Genomic DNA, 26,092 nt, shown 5'->3' with positions numbered 1-26,092 from the left:
CAGCCACTGTGGGCAGCTTCCAACAAAGATTAAAAACAATTAAAATGTCGCACATTAAAAACTTCCCTAAACAGGGCTGCCTTCAGATGTCTTCTAAATGTCAGGTAGTTGTTTATATCTTTGACGTCTGATGGGAGGGTGTTCCACAAGGTGGGTGCCACTACCGAGAAGGCCCTCTGCCTGGTTCCCTCTAGCTTTGCTTCTCTCTCAAGCTCCAGGATAATGAGGAAAGCCGAACAGAGGCCAAAGGTGTGCGAGCACAGTTTGAAGTTGCTTGGGAAACATCTGGGAGAGGAGGAGCCTTAGAAGGGGTGGAAGGCAGGGACCTTGAGTCCTGGCAACTTGCTCCATAAGGGCAAGACCTACTAGCAAGTGTTGATGAGTTGCATGCCGTTTCCTTGAATAAAGAGTTAACTACAGTCGTGTCTTGGATCCCAAACATCTTGGTACTCAGACATTTTGGCTCCCGAACACCACAACCCCGGAAGTGACTGTTCCGGTTTGCGAACGTTCTTTGGAACCCGAACGTCCAACAGGGCTTCCGCAGCTTCCTGCATCCAATCAGAAGCCGCACCTTGGTTTCTGAATGTTTTCGGAAGTCGAACGGACTTCCGGAATGGATTCTGTTTTGACTTCCAAGGTACGACTGTACACTGACAACTGAATTTGGCCTCTTGGTTCTGTCCCGCATCTAAGTCCAACCCTTAAAAACAAAATAAAATAAAAAATTCCTTCCAGTAGCACCTTAGAGACCAACTAAGTTTGTTCTTGGTATGAGCTTTCGTGTGCGTGCACGAAATTACATAGAGTGACAACTGGGATACCAGCCTAGGTGGCTAAAAGATGCTTTATGCCACTTGAACTTCTGGTGACAATGATGGAAGCCAAGAACTCGCCTGAGTTACGTATCTCATCCTTCAGTGGTCTGCCAAAAAAAACCTGGATTTCCGCCCCCCCTTCATTTGGTGCTCTTGTACTTCTTGCTCCCCACACCCACCCATCCACCCAGCACATATTTGGCTTTCTCTCCACTGGCTTCATTCTTCATGAGTACCCCCACCCCGTAAATCCCTTAAGGCCTTAAACTGCAGCATAATCCAGCTACAAATCCCACCTGAAGCTGCCAGACCCAACAAGTCCAGACATCCCTCTTGCGCATTCCTCGGAAGCCTTCACAAATCCTCCAAGCCTCTCCTTTGGAAATGCTCTGATTGGGGGGGAAAATATGCACCCAAACATCTGGCTGCTTTGGCTGAAACAGGAATAGCTAAAGCTAAATTAACTGCTTTTATGCAGAAACTAGGGGTTGTGACTCAACCCCACCCCTCAGCCTCAACACCCCAAGAGCTCCCCCTTCCCACCCCATCCAGTGCGATTGAGGTGCAACAACTTGCCATCAACATCTCTCTTGTTGTCTTATAATGGCGATGGCGCCCACCTAAGAGGAGCCCAGAATTCACTTTCAGAGAGTTCCTGCTGAAAAAAAGCTCTGCATGGAGCTGCTAAGCTTGCTTTTCACTTTCCTAACTCCATTTGTGAAGCCCCTTCTGTTCCGCAGGCCTGCTTTGCACCCATTTTCACCTCCATGCCCAGGTCTCTCTCCTCCCCCCCCCCCACTTAGAAACCTGTATCTTCCTCCTTCCGTACACTGCAAGAAACAAACACCTTTTCACCTCCCAACCAATTACAACGCCCCCATCCCCATCAATTCTTCAGACCCTTTTGTGCCCCTGCTTTCATCTCCACCCCCATCCCTATGCCTCCCACTCCCTCCTTTTTTGCAACCCCCTTTGTACCCCCGTTGTTCACCTTCACCCTTTTTATCTCCCCCTCCTCACTTTTCTCAACTCTCCCTTGCACACAGACTACCCCTATTTCCATGTATCATCCTCTTTCCCAGGCATAGGCAACCTTTGGATCCCCAGATGTTTTGGACTACAATTCCCATCATCCCTGACCACTGGTCCTGTTAGCTAGGGATCATGGGAGTTGTAGGCCAAAACATCTTGCGGGCCAAAGGTTGCCTATGCCTGCTCTTTCCTATTCTGCAGCCCCCTTTGCACACATATCATGATGATCTATATTACTATTTTTTTTTAAAGACGAACAGAATCTTAAACACAAGCCTTTAAGTTAAGTGTATCTGAAGTGTGCATGCACACTTCGAAAGCTCATACCAAGAACAAACTTAGTTGGTCTCTAAGGTGCTACTGGAAGGATTTTTTTATTTTTTATTTTGTTTTGACTGTAAATTAAGTGTTCTATAGAGAATGCTAAACTCGGCGTGTGGGTGTTGTTTGCTTAATAATAAAACAAATCTTCTAAATTACTACGTTGAATCTGGAACTTCGCGCTGAAGACGGCACATGGTCTTCAGGATACCGCGTGCGAGTTTTTGACAGCTGAAATCCAGTTTTAAATTGTTGCCGGATCAAAGGGGCCGGGATGGAACGCTCTCGACCAATCCCTTTGGCCGGGAGGCGGAGCCAAAGTCAGATCAAAAAGGGCCGGGATGGAACGCCCTCCACCAATCCCTCGCCTGGGAGGCGGAGCCAAAGTCGGATTGGCTCGATAACTCGGCAAGGCAAGGCCCAGGTCGGGCAGGTGTACGCGTGCGCGGACCGCTTTACGGCAGCGAAGCGGGCGGGCGCGATCCCGTCAGTGCCTTCTTCCGCCCTTCTTTCGCGACGGCGTCGTGAAGACGGAGGGCGCTTGACGGCCGGCCGGAGAGTCAACTTGTGGGGAGCCGTGAGAGGGGGCAGCGTCGCTATGAAGCAAAAGAAGAAAGGTAAAGGCGTTTGGCAGTGGGGGGTGGGGGGTGGGCGTCAGGTATGGACGGGGAGGGGCCGGTTTCTTCTCTCACCCCCACTTTCTGTGGGGATTTTGGGGGGTGGGGTCTTTTTCTGAGGCCCCCCCTCAGTTCAGTGGGGGGGCACCTCGTGAAAGAGGCAGCAGGTCTCCCTCCCCCTCCTCCTCCCCCCCAACAGTTCCAGGATCAGGCAGAAATCCTTCAGATGCTGCTCTGGGGAGGAGAAGGGAAAGAGGGACCCAGCGGTGGGGGGAGAACTTCGGGACTCCCTGCCTCATGATAAGTGGGCGGGCGGGCGGGTGCCTTCGCTGTGCCCTTTTCCGGTTAGGCTCGGGGGGGCTGCCTCTGAAAAGCAGAAACACCAGGCTGCCCCAAAGAGGTTGCTGACCCCAGGGCTGGTAATAGGGAGCAGGCTTCATAGATCTATATACCACAGAAGAGGAGAGCTGGAAGGGTCCCAGACGGTCATCTAGTCCGGCCCCTTTGTGATGCTGCTCTGGAGAACGGGGCTGCGCTCCGCTGGCTATGGGTCTGTTTCCGGGCAGAGTTCAAAGCCCTGGCGCCTGTTGTGGGAAGCTCCCAAGCAGGACCCGAGTGCGAATGCAGCACTTTTTCGCCCCCTGCACTTTGCAGCAACTGGCGGCCTTTTGCTTTCGAAGGTCCTGTGTGAGTGTCTGGAGGCGGTTGGAGGATGCATGGCGGCTAACAGATTGAGGTTGAATCCTGACAAGACAGAAGTACTGTTCTTGGGGGACAGGAGGCGGGCAGGTGTGGAGGACTCCCTGGTTCTGAATGGGGTAACTGTGGTCCTGAAGGAGCAGGTGTGCAGACTGGGAGTCATTTTGGACTCACAGCTGTACATGGAAGCGCAGGTTAATTCTGTGTCCAGGGCAGCTGTCTACCAGCTCCATCTGGTACACAGGATGAGACCCTACTTGCCCGCGGACTGTCTCGCCAGAGTGGTGCATGCTCCAATTATCTCTCGCTTGGATTACTGCAATGCGCTCTATGTGGGGCTACCTTTGAAGGTGACCCAGAAACTACAACTAATCCAGAATGTGGCAGCTAGACTGGGGGCTGGGAGCGACCACCGAGACCACATAAGACCTGTCTTGAAGGACCTACATTGGCTCCCAGTACGTTTCCGAGCACAATTCAAAGTGTTGGTGCTGATCTTGAAAGCCCTAAACAGCCTCGGTCCAGTATACCTGAAGGAGCGTCTCCACCCCCATCGTTCTTCCCAGACACTGAGGTCCAGTGCCAAGGGCCTTCTGGCGGTTCCCTCGCTGCAAGAAGCAAAGTTACAGGGAACCAGGCAGAGGGCCTTCTCAGTAGTGGCACCCACCTTGTGGAACACCCTCCCATCAGATGTCAAGGAAATAAACAACTACCAGACTTTTGGAAGACATCTGAATGCAGCCCTGTTTAGGGAAGCTTTTAATGTTTAATAGATTATTGTATTTTAACATTCTGTTGGAAGTCGCCCAGAGTGGCTGTGGAAACTCAGCCAGATGGGTGGGGTATAAATAATAAATTATTATTATTATTATTATTATTATTATTATTGCTTCTTGTTTCAGGAGACCTCAGCCGGGCAGAGCTGATGATGATGACCATCGCGGACGTCATCAAGCAGCTCATCGAAGCTCATGACCAGGGTAAAGATGTCAACTTGAACAAGTAAGTTTGGCCAGCTGGCCGCTGTCTCCTGCTCTTCTCTGCCCTCTGCCGTTTGTGCATGCCCTTTATCTCCCTGTATAGCACCTCACTAAATCATGATCTTTTCTTTTCCAGGATAAAGACCAAGACAGCTGCAAAGTATGGGCTTTCGGCACAGCCCCGCCTCGTGGACATCATTGCTGCGGTGCCACCCCAGTATCGCAGAGTGCTGGTTCCCAAGCTGAAGGCGAAGCCCATCCGCACTGCTAGTGGGGTAGGCCTGTTCGTTGTTTGATAAGGGGGCTTCCTGGTGTTTTAGACTGCAATGTCCATCAGTTTCAGCTAGTGTGGTCAGTGGTCGCGGATGATGGGAATTGTACAGTCATACCTCGGGCTGCACGTTTTCAGGATACGAACGAGCCGAACTCGGAAGTACTGGAACGGGTTACTTCCGGGTTTTGGTGCATGCGCAGAAGCTCTAAATCGCGTTTTGTGCATGCGCAGAAGCACCAAATTGCATCCCGTGCGTGCGCAGACACAGCAGCACAGGTTGCGAATGCTGCGGGTTGTGAACGCGCCTCCCGCACGGATCGCGTTTGCAACCTGAGCGTCCACTGTAGTCCAAAACATCTGGAGGCCACGTTGATTATCTCCCTTGTCATCAGTCAGTAATGTGGACTAGTGGTCTAGTTGTGGGGTGTGAACCCAGATGCCTGGAGTTCATACCCTCAATAAGGAGAGGTCCTCACAACAATCAACCCAGACCTTGTGATCATCATCTGAGGACCTTCTTCATGTGCCTCCACCATGAGAGGCCCGGAGGGTGGCAACATGGGAACGGGCCTTTTCTGCCATGTCTCCCTGTGTGTGGCATGCTCTCCCCCAAGGAGACTCATCCGGCACCTTTATTGTCTATCTTCTCTTGTTCCCAAGGCAGCTTCCCATGTTCCTAAAAATGACTCGGGTGGACACTCATTCTGTTACAGGGTACTCTACATAGGGCAGGCGGTTGTGAAGTACGTACATATTTCTGTTCCTTTAAATGTAATGATTGTGTTATTTTCTACTCAAGATTCTGTGATAACTTCTCTGCAATGCTTCTCTCCTTTTTTTCAGATTGCTGTTGTGGCAGTGATGTGTAAGCCGCACAGATGTCCACACATTAACTTCACAGGAAACATTTGTGTGTAAGTAGACCCTTGGAATATTCAGAAATGTTGACGGGTTGCGTTGTAGACAACCGAAATGTAAGAACCTGAACTGGATCAGGCCCATAGAGACCAATCTAATTCAGCATCATGTTTTCACATTGACCAACCAAATCCACCGATGGGAAGTGCTCAAGTAGGATCTAAGTGAAATAGCAGTGCTCTTCGCTTGTAATTCCCGCTGTCTCCGGCAGAGGAGGTATATGTCATAGAACAGGCATAGGCAAACTCAGCCCTCCAGATGTTTTGGGACTACAACTCCCATCATCCCTGATCACTGGTCCTGTTACCTGGGGATGATGGGAGTTGTAGTCCCAAAACACATGGAGGGCCGAGTTTGCCTATGCCTGCCATAGAATCACAGAACAGTAGTATTGTAAGGGACCCAAAGGATCATCCAGTCCAACCCCTTGCAGTGCAGCAATTGCAGCTAAATAACGTTCTGGTCTACTGTTCATCTCCCTTGCTTAAAAGTGGAACGGGAAGTAAATCTTCACGAATAACCCAACTGTTTAAGGAAAGATCTGTACTCATCACTTTAAAGAGAAATAGACCCTAGCCAGTTGTACAATAATGCACAGAAGAGAAGAAGACTTTGGATTTGATATCCCGCTTTGTCACTACCCGAAGGAGTCTCAAAGCGGCTAACACTCTCCTTTCCCTTCCTCCCCCACAACAAACACTCTGTGGGGTGAGTGGGGCTGAGAGACTTCAAAGAAGTGTGACTAGCCCAAGGTCACCCAGCAGCTGCATGGGGAGGAGCGGAGACGCGAACCCGGTTCCCCAGATTACGAGTCTACCGCTCTTAACCACTACACCACACTGGCTTTCAGTAATTAACTGGAGGTTTCATCCAAGATTAAGTAGAGTTGTCCAGTGAACACTCGCTTAATGGCGTCAGAGTGTCTGAGTAGGACCTGGGAGACCGGGGTTCAAATCCCCACTTGACCATGAAGTTCACTGGGTGACCTAAGGCCAGTCACTGCTTCTCAGCCCTAACCTATCTCACAGGGTTCTTGTGGGTATTAAATGTGGGAAGGGGGAGAACTAGGTACCCCACTTGGAGGAAAGGTGAGATTTAAATGTAATAATGCCAGTAGGTAACACAAGCACCTTTCAGTGGGGGGTGCACACCTTGAGGGTTTTCCCTCACTGCTTTTGGGCCCTACAAATGGGCAGAATCTCCTGCTGCCTCCAGATTGTGAAAGAACACACCAGCTTTAAACCAGTTTCCCCCTCCCCCCGGGTGCTCTCTGGATGTTGCTGGTTCCCATCAAGCCCCAGCCAGCAGAGGTTTTTGTGGTTGGCAATTATGAGACACATAGCCTGTCAGGGAACTGTCCCCGGCTCAGCGCAGGGTGGTGGAAGGGCTCAGGAGCTGGAGAGCCAAGGCTCTGGGGATGTTGGAGAGACCCTGCACTCCTCTCGCTCAGCGGGCGAGGAGGAAGACACGCTATTTCTGTCACCCCAAGTACGCAGAGGAGTGAAACGAAAAGAGGGGAGGTGGAGATTTTGTATACCAAAACTCTTATGTTGGGGTCAGAACCGGAAGGGGCCACTCCCGGATTCTGCAGACGGTTGATACGGACATGAACTTTTTAGCTCTGCACTGTACATAGTATGCACAATAAAACTACTAAAGAAACAGCTGGAGTTTGCCTGGTTTCTCATGAGCAACCTTACATCGCCCAAATATTTGGAGAGCACCAAGGTGGGGGAAGGCTGGCTTAAACTGTTTGCCTCCGCTTGACTCTGTTTTTCTCTTAAAAATGCAGGTACTGTCCAGGGGGACCCGATTCTGACTTTGAGTATTCAACACAGTCTTACACCGGATACGAGGTACTGCTTTAAAGAGTCTGTGGGCCCTTCTTCAGGGAAAGTATGTTTACTCAGTGCTGGGGGTGATGTCAGAAATTTTACTGGGGGGAACCAGCAGTCACATGTGCATGTTTTTCAGTACATGTGGCACTGGTGGTTTGTATGCGATGTCATGTGTGACACTAGGTGAGAGGCAGGTAAATGCTTGGTTTTTAAAGAGTTGAATTGCCCTAAAAAATATGGCCTGAAGCTCAACATCAAAAAAACTAAGACCATGGCCACTGGTCCCATCACCTCCTGGCAAATAGAAGGGGAAGAAACGGAGGCAGTGAAAGATTTTACTTTCTTGGGCTCCATGATCACTGCAGATGGCAACAGCAGTCACGAAATTAAAAGACGCCTGCTTCTTGGGAGGAAAGTAATGACAAACCTAGAAAGTATCTTAAAAAGCAGAGAATCACCTTGCCAACAAAGGTCTGTATAGTTAAAGCTATGGTTTTCCCAGTAGTAATGTATGGAAGTGAGAGCTGGACCATAAAGAAGGCTGATCGCCGAAGAATTGATGCTTTTGAATTCTGGTGCTGGAGGAGACTCTTGAGAGTCCCATGGACTGCAAAAAGATCAAACTTATCCATCCTTAAAGAAATCAGCCCTGAGTGCTCACTGGAAGGACAGATCCTGAAGTTGAGGCCCCAGTACTTTGGCCACCTCATGAGAAGAGAAGACTCCCTGGAAAAGACCCTGATGTTGGGAAAGATGGAGGGCACAAGGAGAAGGGGACGACAGAGTTTGAGATGGTTGGACAGTGTTCTCGAAGCTACCAACATGAGTTTGGCCAAACTGCGGGAGGCAGTGAAGGATAGGCGTGCCTGCCGTGCTCTGGTCCATGGGGTCACGAAGAGTCGGACACGACTGAACGACTGAACAACAACAACAAACCAGCATCTAGGCTTCACCTCATGATGATCTTGCAGGTCCTCTCTTGCCCTGGCCCCCCAACTAAATTTCATCAAATATGGACTTAAATTATAAAGGGGTAGCCTTGTTTATCTGTTCTAGCAAAAGCATGAAGGGGCTCAGAGTATTTAGAGACCTCGAAAATGCATTATGGCATAGGCTTTTAAATATGGACCTTGCCCTGTTTCTAGGTGAAATTGTTAAACTTGTATATGCTCCCCAGTGTCCAAAAGGGCAGTCAGCATGGTCGAACTTAGACCTCAGTGTCATTGCACCATAATGCCACTGCCGCCCCAGCCAACCCCCAGTATAAAACATTCAACTGGCTTGAAAGGGTGTGCAGACCTTCTCCTAATCACTTGCATATCTACCCATAACAATGTTTTCAATTCCAAGATCCTAATGACCACTCACATTATACAAAGCTTATAACCCCGCTCCTCTCAGCAGCCAGAAGCCTCATAGCCAGACACTGGAGAGACCTGTCAGGAGTGAACAGGGACCAGTAGTACCAAATTGTAGGGGAAACAGCATTACTAGGAAAGCTAACCAACAAACTGAAACTGACACAGGGTCAAATAGAAGAGGATGCCTTCACCCCAGTATGTCTCCCCTTTATCATATACACAGCCCAACAAGACGACAACAAGAACCCATCGACAGCATACGAATCCATCTGGGTTACTTGACCCAGCAAGCCCTCCCCACACCCTCACAAATGCAGACAAACCCCACTCTGGGCTCCCCCAATCCTTCTCACTACCAAGGAAATGTAATGAGCGAATAGAAAGAGAACCTACCCAGTTGACGCTGACACAAAGCCCCACATGTACACTATATAAAAGAATATAAGTTTCACCACCCCACCCCACCCCTCATCTCCCCCCTCTTCTTCCCCAACCTTATACAGTACTCGGCACTAATCTCTCATAACTAATGTAACTCTATGCCAACCCCACCTCTCTCATCACCAAAGGAGCACAAGCAAACAGCAGAGAACCTGCACAAACAACGCTGACACCAAACGCTACAAACAGGTGAAACTCGAAAAATTAGAATATTGTGGAAAGGTCCATTTCTTTCAGTAATTCAACTTAAAAGATGAAACTAATATATGAGATAGACTCATGACATGCAAAGCGAGATATGTCAAGCCTTTATTTGCCATAATTGTGATGATTATGGCGTACAGCTGGTGAGAACCCCAAATTAACAATTTCAACTTTGGGGTTTTTATCAGCTGTGTGCCATAATCATCACAATTATAACAAGCAAAGGCTTGACATATCTCGCTTTGCCTGTCATGAGTCTATCTCATATATTAAACTCCAGTAGCTAATGAAAACAATTGCTTACATAAATGGACTTTTCCACGATATTCTAATTTTTCGAGTTTTACCTGTATATTAAGTAAAATAGAAACATCGTCACCCCACCGCACCCTTCTCCCCACCCCGCCCACCTCTTTCCCCCTTTTCTTCCTAATGTCTCAACAAACGAAACCGATTTGTAAAAACGTTACATGGAAAAAATACGAAAGAGACATTACACATGCCTTTGTAAATCAAGAAAATCTTTAATAAAAAATACTTTTTTAAAAAAATAACAAATGTAACTGGTCTGTAGAAAAGACCTTACAACCCGCAAAAAGAGACACTTTTGTAAACCAAGGAAAAATAATAATTAAAGGCCTTTGATAAATTGAATGGCCACTAGGTGGAGACTTGCTTATGATGAAAGCCAAAATCGTATTGGGATGCTCACCATGAATCAGAGACCCTGATGGGAGCATGACCTCAATTTGCTCCTTTGAAATTAATTCACTGTCTACTCTTTCTAAGCCCTTGATCATATAATACATTACGGCGTCAGGGCGGTGTTGAGACCTTTCTAACTGGCTTTGTCTGTTTCTTGCATAGAGTAAGCCTGCTGCTTACGCCAGGGTTACGTTCTGGTGATTGCACCTAAAGCCAAAATCTTCCAGTCAAAACTCAGTGGGTTCAGTGGTGGCTAGGATTGCCAAAGTCATTTCCCCCAGAAATCCTGCTCCCTTTCTGACCCTTGACATTTTGTTTTAATGCTATGCATGCAAAGCTGAATGTACGTAACTTGTGGGCTTATCGTATTGATGAATGCTCTTTAAATAACTTTGAATTCTTCTGACTTTATTGAATTGTTTTGATGAATTTGTTGTTGTGTTTGATAATCTAGTGATTGCAATGTTTGTTTTTTAATGCTGTTGTGATTGTTGTGAGTTTTCTCGAGCTCATCCGTTGTTGTTGCAAAAGCAGACTACAAATATTAAATTGAAATAATGCACTTTTCCTTGCTTCCGGCAGCCAACTTCGATGAGAGCCATCCGTGCCAGGTATGACCCGTATCTCCAGACCAGGCACCGCATTGAGCAGGTAAATATTTGCTATGACAGGAAGAATGTGTCAATGTCTCCTTGATTATAAAGATGGCCATGCTCTTGTTCGCCATAATTCTGTTTTCTTTTCCAAAAAGGATATCTATTTATTTCTTTTAAAACTTTTTGTTAGTCACCTTTTGAGCGTTCAAGTTAGTACATGGGACAAGTTTGGTAACTGTGTTACCCCGAAGCCCCAGCAAGGCCAGTAAAGAGAGGAACATTTGAACCTCGGGGGGGGGGGGGGGGACAAAGGTCATTCCACAGAAGAAGAAGAAGAGTTTGGATTTGATATCCAGCTTTATCACTACCCGAAGGAGTCTCCAAGCGGCTAACATTTCCCTTTCCCTTCCTCCCCCACAACAAACACTCTGTGAGGTGAGTGGGGCTGAGAGACTTCAGAGAAGTGCGACTAGTCCAAGGTCACCCAGGAGCTGCATGTGGAGGAGCGGGGAAGCGAACCCAGTTCACCAGATTACAAGTCTACTGCTCTTATCCACTACACCACACCAAGGCTCTGCTTCTTACTTTGGCTGAATTTGAGACTTGGAGCTGGATGTGGGAATATCGCCTCCCGTAATGCTAGCTTTAGTGTAAGGGCAGGTGTTGCTTGAGATACGTGACTGTCGTGAAGGTGTTTATAGGAAAGCATCAGTGCCTTGAACTGAACCTGCAAGCACGTTGGCATTTAGTGCAGTTGGAATAAATTGGCTGACTATGGTCATGGTGCCCCACTTCCACATGGCGGGATCAGTTTTCTGGTCACTGAAGCTCCTGAGTTGTCTTCGCGAGCGGCCCCAGGTCGAGGCCATAGTAGAAGTCAAGCTGGGAGACTTAGAAGAGCATGGCTTAGTGTTACAAGTTCCTATCTGACCCAAGAAGCGAGGGAGACTTTTTGGCAAATGGAGCTGATAAAAGAGACTCCTGGCCACTGCATCAACCTGCTTATAAAAAAAAAACCAGAGCCAGAGCAAACGCTGCTTCAGAAAAAGGACATAAATGTTTTATACTATTAAAAATGCACATGGTGCCAATAACGGGATACTCACAGTGATACCTTAACGTTCTCCCATGGTGAGGCTGCTCTTAGAGGTGTTGTTCAAAGCAGTATACAAAAAAAGAAGCCTCTATTTTAAAACAACAACAACAACTCTCCAGGGTGAAACAAGGAGATGGGAATGTGTGAAGGAGCCAGACACTTCTGGTGGAATCTTGGGGTTCCCTTGTCAGCTTTTCGTTTTCTTCTCCATGCCGCTGGATCGCCCTTGCAGGCTAGGTTTGACATGTGGATGGAGCCGGCTACACCTGTCAATCCATCTGACAGGTGACTTCGCTTTCTTGCAGGCGTCCTACCAAGCGCTTTTTAATAATAATAATAATAATAATAATAATAATAATAATAATAATTGAAACAAAATAGAAAATTCTTTCCAGTAGCACCTTAGAGACCAACTGAGTTTGTTCTTGGTATGAGCTTTCATGTGCATGCACACTTCTTCAGATACACTGACAGATACACTTCAGTGTATCTGAAGAAGTGTGCATGCACACGAAAGCTCATACCAAGAACAAACGCAGTTGGTCTCTAAGGTGCTACTGGAAAGAATTTTCTATTTTGTTTCGACTATGACAGACCAACACGGCTACCCACGTGTAACTGTAATAATAATTATTATTTATTTATTTATACCCCGCCCATCTGGCTGGGTTTCCCCAGCCACTCTGGGTGGCTTCCAACAGAATATAAAAATGCAATAGTCTATTAAACATTAAAAGCTTCCCTAAACATTGCAAAACATACGATGGTGCTTTGCAAGAATAATAGAATTGTAGAGTGGGAAGGGAACCCGATGGTTATCTTAGCTTCAGGAATTGCAGCTAAGGAATCCCTGACAGATGGCCATCCAACCTCTGTTTAAAAACTTCCAATGGAGGAGAGTCCAGCACCTTCCAGGGTTGTCCTGGTTGCCGGGTCTTGTGAAGCCCCTTTCAAAGAGTTATCCTGTGAAGTGCTTTTCAGGCACCCCTCATGGATGACGGTCCCTGCAAAAACACCCTTTCAGCTGAGCCAGGTTTTTACTTGCCCCATACCTGTTGTATATGTCACATATGATGTCAGCTGTAAGGTGTGTCTTGGCTAAAATGGCCTCAGGAGCCAAATGGAGAGACCTGGGTGCCCAATGATTGTTTTCCCCTCCAGTAGTTGCCCAGAGTGGCAGGGGCAACCCAGTCAGATGGGCAGGGCACAAATACAGTATTTTTCGCTCCATAGGGTGCACCGGACCATAGGGCGCACCTTGTTTTTAGAGGAGGAAACAAGAAAAAAAATTTTTTCCAGGTTTTCCTCCTCTAAAAGCCCTGTTGGTTTTTTTGAGGATCAGCTAAAAGTTTTGCAGCTTTTTTTGCAAAGGGAAAAGCCCTAGTTTTTTGAGGATCAGCTAAAAGTTTTGCAGCTTTTTTGCAAAGGGAAAAGCCCTGTTTTTTTGAGGATCAGCTAAAGGTTTTGCAGCTTTTTTGCAAAGGGGGAAAAGCAAAGAGGAAAAGCTCCATTTTTATGGGGTTCAACTCACATTTCTGTAGCTTCTAAAGGAAAGGGAGCCTTTCCTACAGTTTCCAGACAGATAATCTAATCAGCCAGTCACATGTCGCTGGGGAAACAAACAACCTCCCTCTGCAGCACATTCAACAATGGAGGCCTGGGCAAGGGGTCGGGGCTGAAAGGGAGCCGGGACTCTCATCTCTCTCCCAATCTCTTGCTGATCAGCTGCTGAGCAGGGTCCTTTCAACACCCCCTTTTCTCTTTGTAAAATAAAAAGCATGATCCTCTTTTGGCCCCTGGGCAATTCAGCTCCAGGGACCACCATTCACTCCATAAGGTGCACAGATATTTCTCCTTACTTTTTAGGAGGAAAAAAGTGCGTCTTGTGGAGCGAAAAATACGGTAATAAATGAAAATTATTATTTTAGTATCTGCATCTCCCCATCTTCTGAAAGGCATGGAGGCAGTGTCTCAGTGTTCATCTTACTTTTTTCAGCTGAAGCAGTTGGGTCACAGTGTGGACAAAGTGGAGTTCATTGTGATGGGCGGGACGTTCATGGCGCTTCCCGAAGAATACCGGGATTATTTTATCCGCAACTTGCACGACGCTTTATCGGGCCACACCTCCAACAACGTGGCAGAGGCTGTCAGGTAAGGTGCCCCCTTGGCTGCAGGCTCTGCATGGCTCTTCTCGTTTTTTGTGTGGTTGGTTGGCTTGGTTTTCTTGCATCGAGAAGCTACGCGGCGTAAGGCAGCCTTCATCAGCCTTGTGTCCTTCCGGTGTTTAGGGGCTGGACTTCCAACTCCCATCAGCCCTGGCCAGCATGGCCAGTGGTGAGGGATGATGGGAGTTGTAGTCCAGAACATCTGGAGAGCACTAGGCAGGTGAAGTCTGGCCAAAAAGGTTCGTTGTCAAGGGAGATTTATCCAGCTGCTTAGGATGAATCTTCCAGTACTGAATTGGTTTTTCTCTGAGGTGGTTTTTCAGAAGCTTATTGGATAGCGGAAGTTGGGGTTACCTGGTGCAGAGGACCGTGCCTCTCTGATAGTTGTGCGGGGGTGGGATTGGGGCACATGTGGAAGAAGCGTTTGAGGAGTATATCATTAAAGCTCTGGGTTGCATCCAACATTAGTCCTACTTAAGAGTAGACCCATTGAAATGAGCCCAACTGTCTACTCACTGAACCAGCCAGGCTTCCGTAGCCACAAATCTTTCTTGTTGTTGTTGTTGTTCAGTCGTGTCCGACTCTTTGTGACCCCATGGACCAGAGCACGCCAGGCACGCCTATCCTTCACTGCCTCCTGCAGTTTGGCCAAACTCATGCCAGTCGCTTCGAGAACACTGTCCAACCATCTCATCCTCTGTCGTCCCCTTCTCCTTGTGCCCTCCATCTTTCCCAACATCAGGGTCTTTTCTAGGGAGTCTTCTCTTCTCATGAGGTGGCCAAAGTACTGGAGCCTCAGCTTCAGGATCTGTCCTTCTAGTGAGCACTCAGAGCTGATTTCTTTGAGAATGGATAGGTTTGATCTTCTTGCAGTCCATGGGACTCTCAAGAGTCTCCTCCAGCACCATAATTCAAAAGCATCAATTCTTCGGCGATCAGCCTTCTTTATGGTCCAGATCTTTCTGCGCAACAGTATCAGGCCCAGTGTTCAGCCTAAGTTTTTCATAGGGCTCTTCCTCTGGAGGGCAGCACATACTTAAAATATCCCTTTACATATTTTCCCGTTCCGTTCACTGATGTTTCTTGCTTGAGGCGCCTCCTCATATTACGCTGCTGTTCAGGAGTGAGATGGCACCCCCGCACCCCATTAGTCATTTAAGTGTCTGCAACCATGCAGCAAAAGTATTGCCTGGTGAGTAGCCCACACCACTGGCTGTGTGGTGCTGCATCAAACTGACATGTTGCAGACTGGTGTCTCCCATTCACAGGCCTAATTCACAGGCAACCTCTGGCCCTAATTGGCCACACCAGGCCTCTCCGTTTGGCCCATGAGGCCATTTTGGCCAAGCCACGTCCACCTGCCCTACACCTGACATCATGTTGTGTGTGGGGAAAGTACCGATGCGGCTGGCCTGTTCAAAAAACATGGTTGTGGGTGCTGCTGACCACTTGATTGGTGGCATCTGCCAAAGCTGGAGCTTGCATAGAACCCTGCACGGTGCTTTGAAGCCCCAGCTGATTGTTGGGGCTTCAAAGCACCGCATGGGGGGAAACAGTTCCTGGAAATGTCACTTGACGTCTGATGATTGACAGGAGGTTGGCCCTACCCATCTGTCATGCCTGGCCCTCAGAAGGGTAAGGAGAATCAGGATCCAGCCTGGGGGGGGGGGGTAGAGCTGATCAAGTGGAACATGCCTATTAATTTAAGTGGTTCTGTGCTATGATTAATGTTGGATACAGCCTCAAATAAAAATGTCCCTGGCTTTTTCTCTAGACTAGGAATTTGGAATCAGTAGCCTGGATCCACCCCACCTCCACTGCCCAACAGGCAGTTTGGCAGGTGGGTGAGGGTGTCCCATCACCTCATGCCATTACAATTTCAAAGGAGCTCACCTTGTACTTTGTGTTTCGCTTCTGCTTTGTCTTACTGATTTTATTTATTCATTTATTTTAAAAAAATTATGTACCGCTATGTCTTAAGAAACACACAAAGCAATAAAACACAAAGGCCGTGCAATAAAAACCACAAAAAGGTTAAAAACAGTCATCACTCAACCATTGTGGGAGAACATACTCCTAATTGCCTGCATAAGCCTGGTGGAAAAGAAAAGCTTAAGCGTTTAAAAGTTGGAACGGAAGGTGCCCGCAGAATCTCTATTGGCAGGGAGTTCCACAGGACTGGGCCGATGACACTTGTTGTTGTCCAATGAGGCTCGCCAATTCAGGGAATGACAAACGATGCTCCTGCCGAAGATCAGCCGTGAAGCACTTTATTGTTTGTAAAATAAATTTAAAAGCACCCAGTTGGTGGGGAGTGCGAAAGCAGGTCCCTGCCCTTTGCAAATCCTGCCCAGCCCCACACCCTGGTCAGTATGTGTATGTGGTAGTGGGGACTTCATCTGTCAACATCCGCAGGCTGCCAAGCTGTGGTTGATCTCTTTGTGGAGACGCAGAATCTCCTGGGTGCCATGTTCTCTGGCTGGAAGGGTTCCTGCGCTCGCAGAGTGATCTTGCTGCTCTGTGGACTTTCTGACAAGGTAGCAGGTAGCCAGCCAGTGGAAAGTTCCAGCTGGAGCTCTTTCTCTCTTGGGGGGGACGGGGGGGGCATTGCATCAGGAAGCATCGATACTTGGGGGAGCTGGCAGGGGTGCAGGATCCGCTCACCCAACCGCAAGGGATTTTCCTTGTCACTGCTGATGAGCGAAGTTTTAATTTTATCTCTTGAGAACACAAGGCATTAAGGGGATTTCAGAACATTTCCTGGATCTTTATCAAACAAGGAGGTGGGAGGGACTTGGCGATAAGGCAGAGAGCAGCCCTTCGTGGGAGGACAGCTGTCTGTATGGCAGAAGAGCCATTTTTCTGCTGTCGGCTCCCCCCCCCTCGTTCTTCTGGAGAAAGGCTTACACCTGTAGGCATCAGAATTTTGCATTCCGCTGGGGAATTGTGAAGGGGGGGAGATGTTTGAGCCCAGAGAGGGGCTTAAATCCTAGGTGCAAATTCTCTTTCTCTCGCTTCCCCCCCCCCTCTGACTCACCGATCCCATTGTGTGACTCACCCTCTGCAAAAAAAAAAAAACGGAGCGAAGTTAAGTTGAACTTGCTGTGAAGTTGCGGGCAAGTTTTGGCAGGGGAAAGGGAAGAAGGATAAAGCTGCCTTCCAATTAGGCACCCTTCAAAGAGGCTTAAGAGGCTTCCAAACGAATTGGAAGATGGAGGGCAAATCTTTCAGCTGCGCTGGGCTTATTTTGCAGAGGTTGGAGGACTCGATTGTCGAAAGCTTAGTTCTGTGGTGTCCAACATATATATGTGACCGCCCTTCTTTAAGAGGGCAACCAAAATGGTCCTAGGCCTGGAAACGATGCCTTATGAGGAACGGCTTAGGGAGCTGGGTATGTTTAGCCTGGAGAAGAGAAGGTTAAGGGGTGATAGGATAGCCATGTTCAAATATAGAAAAGGATGTCATATAGAGGAGGGTGAAAGGTTGTTTCCTGCTGCTGCAGAGAAGCGGACACGGGGCAATGGATTCAAATACAAGAAAGAAGATTCCACCTAAACATTAGGAAGAACTTCCTGACAGTAAGAGCTGTTTGACAGTGGAATTTGCTACCAAGGAGTGTGGTGGAGTCTCCTTCTTTGGAGGTCTTTAAGCGGAGGCTTGACAGCCATCTGTCAGGAATGCTTTGATGGTGTTTCCTGCTTGGCAGGGGGTTGGACTGGATGGCCCTTGTGGTCTCTTCCAACTCTATGATTCTATGAATTCAGAGGGGTGGGAAGGTGGGCCCTCCTTCCTTGGAGGCTTTTAAGCAGAGGTTGGATGACCATCAGTCAGGGACTCTTTGGCCGTGGTTCCAGTGGTTCCAGGGGGTTGGGCTAGATGATCTCTGGGGGTCCCTTCCAACTCTACGGTTCCGTGATTATATTCTACCTTCAGTCTTCTTGTACTTTATTTATCGTATCTGAAGAAGTGTGCATGCACACGGAAGCTCATACCAGTAACAAACTTAGTTGGTCTCTAAGGTGCTACTGGAAGGGCATTTTTTAAATTTTATTTTTATTGTGTTTATATCCCACTTTCAAAGGAGCTCAGGGTGGGGCGCATAGTTCTCCCCCTTCCTCCATCCTATCCTCACAACAGCCCTGTGAGGTAGGTCAGGCTGAGAGACTAACTGGCCCAAGGTCACCCAGGGAGCTTCATGGCTGAGTAAGGGGGGTTTGAACCTCGGTCGCCCAGGTCCAACACTCTGACCACTACGCCACACTGTCTCTCTTTGACTGCCCTTTTCGTGCCACTTCTTGCATCGCTATTCCCTTGACGCAACTGCTGTGCTGACGGCATCTTGAAACAATATTCATTCTGCTAGTTCCGCCGTTTTCATTTTATTATAGGTGTTAAATGGAAATGAGGCGCCGCTCTTGCTGCATCGTAATCTTGCCACAAGATCCAAGCAATTTTTTTATTATTTTATTTTTAAGGAGATGCAGGGTGTTATTTTACATCTTTGTATTTCCTGAACTCTTGATAACTTGGCCAGAATGCACCCCCCACCGCCATATTAAAATTGGGGAAGCTCTTCCACTGTTGCACTTCAAAGATGTGTGTCTGTGTCTTCTCTCTGAGTTCCCGGATCGATATTCCGTCTTCGGGATTACCCAGTTCATGTTTATTTATTTGCTGTTTGGTTTTATAGCCCCACCTTTTCACCAAATGACCCTAGGGCGGGCTACAAAAATATTACAACTGAAATTGTAAAACGAAAATACAAAAGTAACCAATATTGGAATGAAATAAAAAATTCCTCCCAGTAGCACCTTAGAGACCAACTAAGTTTGTTACTGGTATGAGCTTTCGTGTGCATGCACACTTCTTCAGATACACGGAATAATAGTAATAGCCATGCAGGAGAAGGGGAGATGTCTTTTCAGCCAAAGACTGCCAGTGCACTGCATTAGTAAGACCAGGGTGGTCCAGTGCGTGAACAAAGGGCCGCATGTGGCCCTTGAAATGTTTTTCGGTGGCCCTCAGCAACCTCTGACATCTCCCCCAAGTCTTCTTGCTGCCTTCTCTTTAAAAAAAAATTATTATTATTTTCCTCCTTAAACAATATTTTCGAGAATACAAACACAAAAACTTTTTGCTTTGCCGAGCATATGACTTCCCTCCTTCCCTTCAGCAGGTTTTCCGCTTTCAAGTCCTGTCTCACAATTTAGTTCTTTAACTTCCATTGTCCACATTGTAGGATTTATTTCGATCCTGCTAGTGTTTTCAGATTTTTGCAATTATTATTCAAATATACGATAAATTTACTCCCGATCTCTTTGAAATTTTTGATCGTCCTGGTCTCGAATCCTGCAGGTCAGTCTGGCCAGTTCTGCAGAGTCCATCATCTTCGCCTGCCACTCCACAATCCTGGGTACCTCCTGAAACTTCCATTTTGGGCCCATTAAAGTTCTCGCTGCAACTGTGGCATACATGAATAGTCTTTGATCTATCTTCGCAATTTCCTCTCCCATCAAACCTAGCAAAAATGCTTCCGGTTTTTTTTGGGAAAGTATATCTAAACATCTTTTTAAATTCATTACAGATCAATTCCCAAAACATTTTTACTCTGTCACACGCCCACCACATACGATAAAAGTCTCCATCTCTTCTTGCTGCCTTCTCAAAGCTGTGTAAATGAGATGCTGGGTTCTGACAGGGTCCTAGAGTCCTCCATCCTCCTGTCAGAGCTTTGTGCCTCCTTCCCAAAACCCTGCCCCCTCGCTCACCTGGCTTTGGGAAGACAGCACAAGGTCTGGCATGGGTGGTGACGCCATATTTTGGCCATGCTTCCCCCTGCGCAGGGGCGTAGCAAGGTAAATTGGTACCCGGGGGCAAAAAAATTATTTGTCAACCCCCCCCCCCCGGCATGGGAAGGTCAGGTGGTACCCGGTGCGCAAAATTTCTTGTCAACCCCCCCATTGATTCCCCCCCCCCGCGCAAAAATGGTTTTATGTTATTTCATATTTTCTTACAAAGGAATAGTAACAAGTAATAATAATAACAAACTTGTATTTATATCCCGCCCTCCCCGGCCGAAGTCGGGCTCAGGGTGGCTAACATCAGATACATAACATTGGTATAAAATCAATTAGATGGCTTTCCACGGGTTAGGGTTGGGAACAGTACCGTAAGTGTTCTCTGAACTGAAATTTCAGCCTTCATGACATAGGAAAACAGCCAAGTGAACAGCTATTTTGGTGGAGGAGGGTCAAGATATTAACCGATATGCATGAAATTTCATATATACCGTATATACTTGAGTATAAGCCTAGTTTTTCAGCACACTTTTTGTGCTTTAAAAGCTGCCCTCGGCTTATACTCAAGTCAACCATTCCTTAAGAAGTGTACAAGAACGGTGGTTCTTTACTCTCCCCAGGCAGCTTGTTCCATTCCTGAACTGCTCGCATAAATGCAAACTTTAGACCCCAGAAGGCAGAAAGTTAAGAAAGTATTAAAACCCCACAGGTGCTCACTTTCCCTGGCTCCTGCTTAAACAGGACAGGATCCCAGCCATCTCTGTATAACACAAGGGAACATTGCGCTGTGAGTTAAACCACAGAGCCCTAGGGCTTGCTGATCAGAAGAATGGCGGTTCGAAACCCTGCGACGGGGTGAGCTCCACAGCAGCAAAGGAGGAAGAGGAAGGAGCAGCCCAAAGGGCTGCTTTGGGCTGCTCGTTCCTCCTCTACCACAGTGGCAAAGGTGAACCGGCTTATACTTGAGTCAATAAGCTTTCCCACATTTTTGTAGGGAAACTAGGTGCCTCGGCTTATATTTGGGTCGACTTATACTCGAGTATATACGGTAGCTATATAATCCCTAGTATAGTAAGGTAAGACCTTCAGAGCAGGCATTAAAAAATAAATAAATAAAAATTCAAAAAAAATTGTTCCTTGATAATTTGTCACCCCTTCCATTATGGAACCTGAGGCGGACCACCCCCCGCCCCCCTTGCTACGCCCCTGCCCCTGTAACAAAGCACTGTGTCCAGCAGGTTCCGTGTCAAAGCACTCTTGCAGCGCACTTAGTATGAAAGGTTGGTCCGCCTGGGTTGGAGTGTTGGACCTGGGTGAGTGCAGGGATCAAATCCCCACTGAACTGTGAACTTCACTGGGTGACCTTGGACCTCTCAACCCAACCTGCCTTGAAGGGTTGTTGTGGGATTAAATGAAGAGGGGGAGAACCAGGTGTGCCACTTTGAGCTCCTGGTGGAAAAGGTGGTGGGTTTGTAATGCACTGGAAGCAGCTGATGGGCATTGTAGTTCAGAACATCTGGAGGGCACCAGGCTGGTGAATTCTGATTGTAAGCCACCTGTCATCCTGGGGCAGCAGGTGCAGGACTCATTTCTAGTTCTGAATTGCTGCCATCTTCAGTGGGATGAGTGAAAAGTAAGTTGAAAGAGGATGAACAGACTCCCAGCAAGATTAAGAGGTATTGATCTGCTTCCTCCCTTTATGCATTTCTTTTCGTGGTGTTTAACAATCAATCGTGTTTCAAACAATAAGAGAGCTGCTGTTAGTGAACGCAATTCATTTCTTGAGAAGACGACGGAAGGGATCAGTGGCTTAATCAAGAACTTTGGCAAAGGGGTGTGAGGACCCTAAGAAGCTGATATATATGGCTTATCCAGTGTTGGTATCAAGGTAGCTGTCTCTGAGTCCTTAATGGAGAGCCAGTGTGGTGTAGTGGTTAAGAGTGGGAGACTTGTAATCTGGTGAACCGGGTTCGCGTCCCCGCTCCTCCAAATGCAGCTGCTGGGTGACTTTGGGCTAGTCACACTTCTTTGAGGTCTCTCAGCCCCACTCACCTCACAGAGTGTTTGTTGTGGGGGAGGAAGGGAAAGGAGAATGTGAGCCGCTTTGAGACTCCTTCGGGTAGTGATAAAGCGGGATATCAAATCCAAACTCTTCTTCTTCTTAATGGATGCAGTTACGCTCAGACTCTCCTCCCCATCTATGAAATATAGGGACGTAGTCAAACTAGGGAACTCTTTCCTGCAGGAGGCAGGGATTGTCACGAACTTGGCTGACTTTAAAAGAGGATTAGACAGATTGATGGAGAAGGAGAAGTCTAGCGATGACTGCCAGTCAGAAATGCTGTGCTCTGTCTCCACAGCCAGAAGCAGAAATGCTTCTGAATCCCAGTTGCTGGAATCCAGAAGAGGGGAGAGGGCTCTTGTGCTCATGTGCTGCTCGCTGGTTTCCCACAGGTATCTGGTTGGCCACTGGGAGAACAGGATGCTGAGCTAGATGGACCACTGGCCTGATCCAGCAGGCTCTAGGATCCATTGGTCTTTCCAGCTCAGAGTTGTCTACAATGACTGGTGATGGTTCTCCAGGATTTCAGGCAGGGGATCTCCCCCCTAGCCCTACCAGAACATGCCATTGTGGATTGAACCTGGGATTGACTTCCTGCAAAGTAGTTGCTCTGGCACTGAGAATCTGTGGCCCTCCAGGTGTTGCTGGACTCCTGTTCCTCAAGGCTCCCCATCCCTGGTTAACACTGACAGACAGAAGTTATCCAGGGTGTCAGGCAGGCATCTCACTCTAGTCTTACTTGAAGATGCCATCAGGGCACCTGGCACCTCCCGCATGCCATGCCGATGCTCTAACCACTGAGCTACAGCCTCACCCCTGTGCAAGAATAATAGTTCACTTGCCAAAATTGGTCTCTTCATTGTCCTCTGTGCCGCATTTTGATCCGAGCAGCTCACTGCAAATATTTGCACCTGGTAAACATTTGTTGATGTGCAGCTGGCGAAACAAAGATAGGGAAGGTGTGAGTCACCAGGAGAGGTGATGCTGAAATGGAGGGTTGACCTCTCACCATTCAGCGCCTGGGTTTGCTCTTGACATTTTGATGGAGCAAAAGCAATTCTCTTACCTTTAAACAGAGGTGTGTTGGATTGAATTGCCTTTCACTGTGATTTTGGGTACACATTTACATTTCTATTAGTGTACTACGTTCTTTGCTGTTGTGAGTTCTCAAACCCATTAAGAGCATTTTAAAATGTAAACTCTTCAAGAAAATTGACGTCTGAATTGGATCATGGTCCGGTATGTTGTTTGCAACTGGATAGAGCTCTTGAGCATTGGTTTCCGGGCAGAAGTTGATCATGGTGTGGATTTGCCAAGCGTGCCTTCCTCTTAGCGCATTTCTCCCTTGCATCCTGAGTTCGAGGGTCTTCAAAGCCCATGATGCCTTTGGTAAAGGCCATTCTCCAATTGGAGCACTCGCAGGCCGGTGTTTCCCAGTTGTCGGTGTTTATACTACATTTTTTTGATTTGCCTTGAGACAGTCTTTAAACCTGTTTCGTTGACCACCACCATTACGCTTACCATTTAAAAGTTGGGAATATAGTAGTTGCTTTGGAAGATGATAATCAGGCATCCACACAACATGTCCAGTCCAACGAAGTTGATGTTGAAGAACCATTGCTCCAACACTGGTGTAAGGTTTCTGTAGTGGCTTCTTACGAGTAAAGAGTCCTCACTCCAGATCCTCTTATTTACAGGATTTATTGTACAACTATATACATTGCAGAGCTCAAAATTCCGTGACCGTCTTAGTCACTCTCAGATCCCGGAAGTGGCGCTTTTCGAGAGCGCCCCCAACAAAAGAACTTGGGAACCCCAAGTCTCCTCCTCTCATCCCTGCGTTTCACCCCTCTACGCAATTGGGGCGACGGAACTGCCGTTGCCCCCTCCTCCACTGAGCCGCTTGGTCGGTGTTGGGAACCTGGGGCATCCCACAGCCCCTTCCCCACGGAGCTCTCATCCTGCCTGTCGCTCCCGCAGAATGTCTCCCTGCTGCTCCGGTGGTGTTGGGAACCTTCAGCCTCGCAGAGCCCTTCCACCACCCCGCTGGGTTCTGATGGCTTCCTGACAACTGATGACCTTTGCTTCTTCCAGTTGTAATAAAAATGTAGGTTCAACCCCAGAAGGGAGTCCATGAACCCTGGGAAGAGCCTTAGTAGGGCTCCCCTCCTCTCAAGAGCACTTATGAATAAAATAGAGATGATACAGAATCTCCCAAAGCAAGGCGGTTGCCCTTTATTAGAACTGCTGCAGCAGGGTGCTTTTGCAAGCAAAAGACCACGAACAAAGGTGTGCAAGCTCCTATATAGACTTTTGAAATTCCCCCCCCAGCTCAAGACCACCCCTCCATACATTAGAATTACATCACAAATTGGGAGGGTCTGGTAGCATCTTGGACCCTGCCCCCATGTCTCCTCTCGCCCTCCACCCAAAACCCATCAGGTGAAACAAAAGATATTTACATTTCCCTATCTCCCAGCCTAGACAGCATCTTAAAAAGCAAAGACATCACCTTGCCGACAAAGGTCCGTATAGTTAAAGCTATGGTTTTCCCAGTAGTAATGTACGGAAGTGAGAGCTGGACCATAAAGAAGGCTGATCGCCGAAGAATTGATGCTTTTGAATTATGGTGCTGGAGGAGACTCTTGAGAGTCCCATGGACTGCTGAAGATCAAACCTATCCATTCTCAAAGAAATCAGCCCCGAGTGCTCACTAGAAGGACAGATCCTGAAGTTGAGGCTCCAGTACTTTGGCCACCTCATGAGAAGAGAAGACTCCCTGGAAAAGACCCCGATGTTGGGAAAGATGGAGGGCACAAGGAGAAGGGGACGACAGAGGATGAGATGGTTGGACAGTGTTCTTGAAGCTACTAACATGAGTTTGGCCAAACTGCAAGAGGCAGTGAAGGATAGGCGTGCCTGGCGTGCTCTGGTCCATGGGGTCACGAAGAGTCGGACACGACTGAACGACTGAACAACAACAATCTCCCAGCCAAGTTAATCACACCCTTTTGTCTGACACAGGTATCAGGATGCCAGAGATTATCACTCAGGCAGAGGGCTGCTGAGTAGCTGGAGGGGCAACCCCCCCTTTGTTCCTGAGAAAAAGAAAAACCTGGTCAGTTGGGAGTGAGGCCTGTCTTCCTGTGCTGGTTTTCAGACATGTGGCCTTATTTGTTTTGGTACATTAATAACAATTATTATATATAAATAAAATACCTTAAAATTCTTACAACACAGTACACTGGCATTAGTTCGCCTGTCTTCCCAAGTGATGCAAGGAGGCACCATTGGTCAGCAGTCGAACACCTGCCTCTCATGCAGGAGACCCTCTGGACTCAATGATCTTGGGGAGCCAGTCCTCTGCCTGTGGCCCCAAAGGGCTGCTCTCAAGCAGAACACAAAGCCCTAGGCCTGCTGGATCAGGCCAATGGCCCATCTAATCCAGCATCCTGTTATCACAGTGGCCAACCTGATACCCAAATGGGAAGTCCACAAGCAGGACCTGAGTACAAGAACACTTTCTCCCCCTGTCGTTTTCAGCAACTAGTATTCAGAAGCATTGCTGCCTCTGATAGTGGAGTCAGAGCATAGCCATCCGTCATGACTAGCTTCCATGAATTGGTCTCATTTTCTGGCTGGCCGCTGTGTGAAAGGGGATGCTGGGCCCTATTTGGCCTGATCCAGCCACTGCAGGGCTCTGCTTATCATCTTATGTCACATCCACCTCACGTTGTCCATGCCAGCCCCCATCATGCAGACAGCAGGTTAAACTTCCTACACCTGCAGGGGATTGCTGGGTGGGAGGTACTCGTGGAATGTGATCAAGCCTGTTTTTGCACTGTGCTAAGAACATGAAGTCCTGTGTCTAAGGCAGCTGATTGTAGCACAGATCATTTTATAAGACTGTGCTGCGGCAGCTGTGAAGAAATTATTCTTAGCTGCTCTTGCATCTGCCTGTCTTGGCTGGTCAAAGCCACTTGAGAGGAAAAGCAGAGTCCTTTCCTGGTTACACTTATTAATGGGATAAAACCCTGGATAAATTGGCAATGATTCCAGTTCTTAACTCCAAAAAAACAGGTAACTGGGTGGTGTTATTTGCAGGGAGATGATCAGGCAGGCAAAAGCTCAGAATGAGCTCAGGCTTGTGAGAGGGGTTACAAATAA

At 47.7% G+C, this 26,092-nt stretch overlaps 1 protein-coding gene across 1 annotated transcript in view; it reads left to right on the top strand.

The window, feature by feature from the left end:
* Window positions 1-2,769: 2,769 nt before the first annotated feature.
* ELP3 (elongator acetyltransferase complex subunit 3) overlaps window positions 2,770-26,092 on the top strand; it is a 100,105-nt gene continuing 76,782 nt past the window's right edge. Inside the window, exons 1-7 of the mRNA XM_033145196.1 lie at window positions 2,770-2,788; window positions 4,390-4,489; window positions 4,604-4,742; window positions 5,585-5,655; window positions 7,452-7,515; window positions 10,791-10,859; window positions 13,897-14,051. Of these exons, the coding sequence (XP_033001087.1) occupies window positions 2,770-2,788; window positions 4,390-4,489; window positions 4,604-4,742; window positions 5,585-5,655; window positions 7,452-7,515; window positions 10,791-10,859; window positions 13,897-14,051 (617 nt within the window). The remainder of the gene's footprint in view (window positions 2,789-4,389; window positions 4,490-4,603; window positions 4,743-5,584; window positions 5,656-7,451; window positions 7,516-10,790; window positions 10,860-13,896; window positions 14,052-26,092) is intronic.

Source organism: Lacerta agilis, chromosome 3 (assembly GCF_009819535.1).
Source record: "Lacerta agilis isolate rLacAgi1 chromosome 3, rLacAgi1.pri, whole genome shotgun sequence".
Classification (NCBI taxonomy): domain Eukaryota; kingdom Metazoa; phylum Chordata; class Lepidosauria; order Squamata; family Lacertidae; genus Lacerta; species Lacerta agilis.
This window is presented reverse-complemented; position numbering and strand designations above follow the sequence as displayed.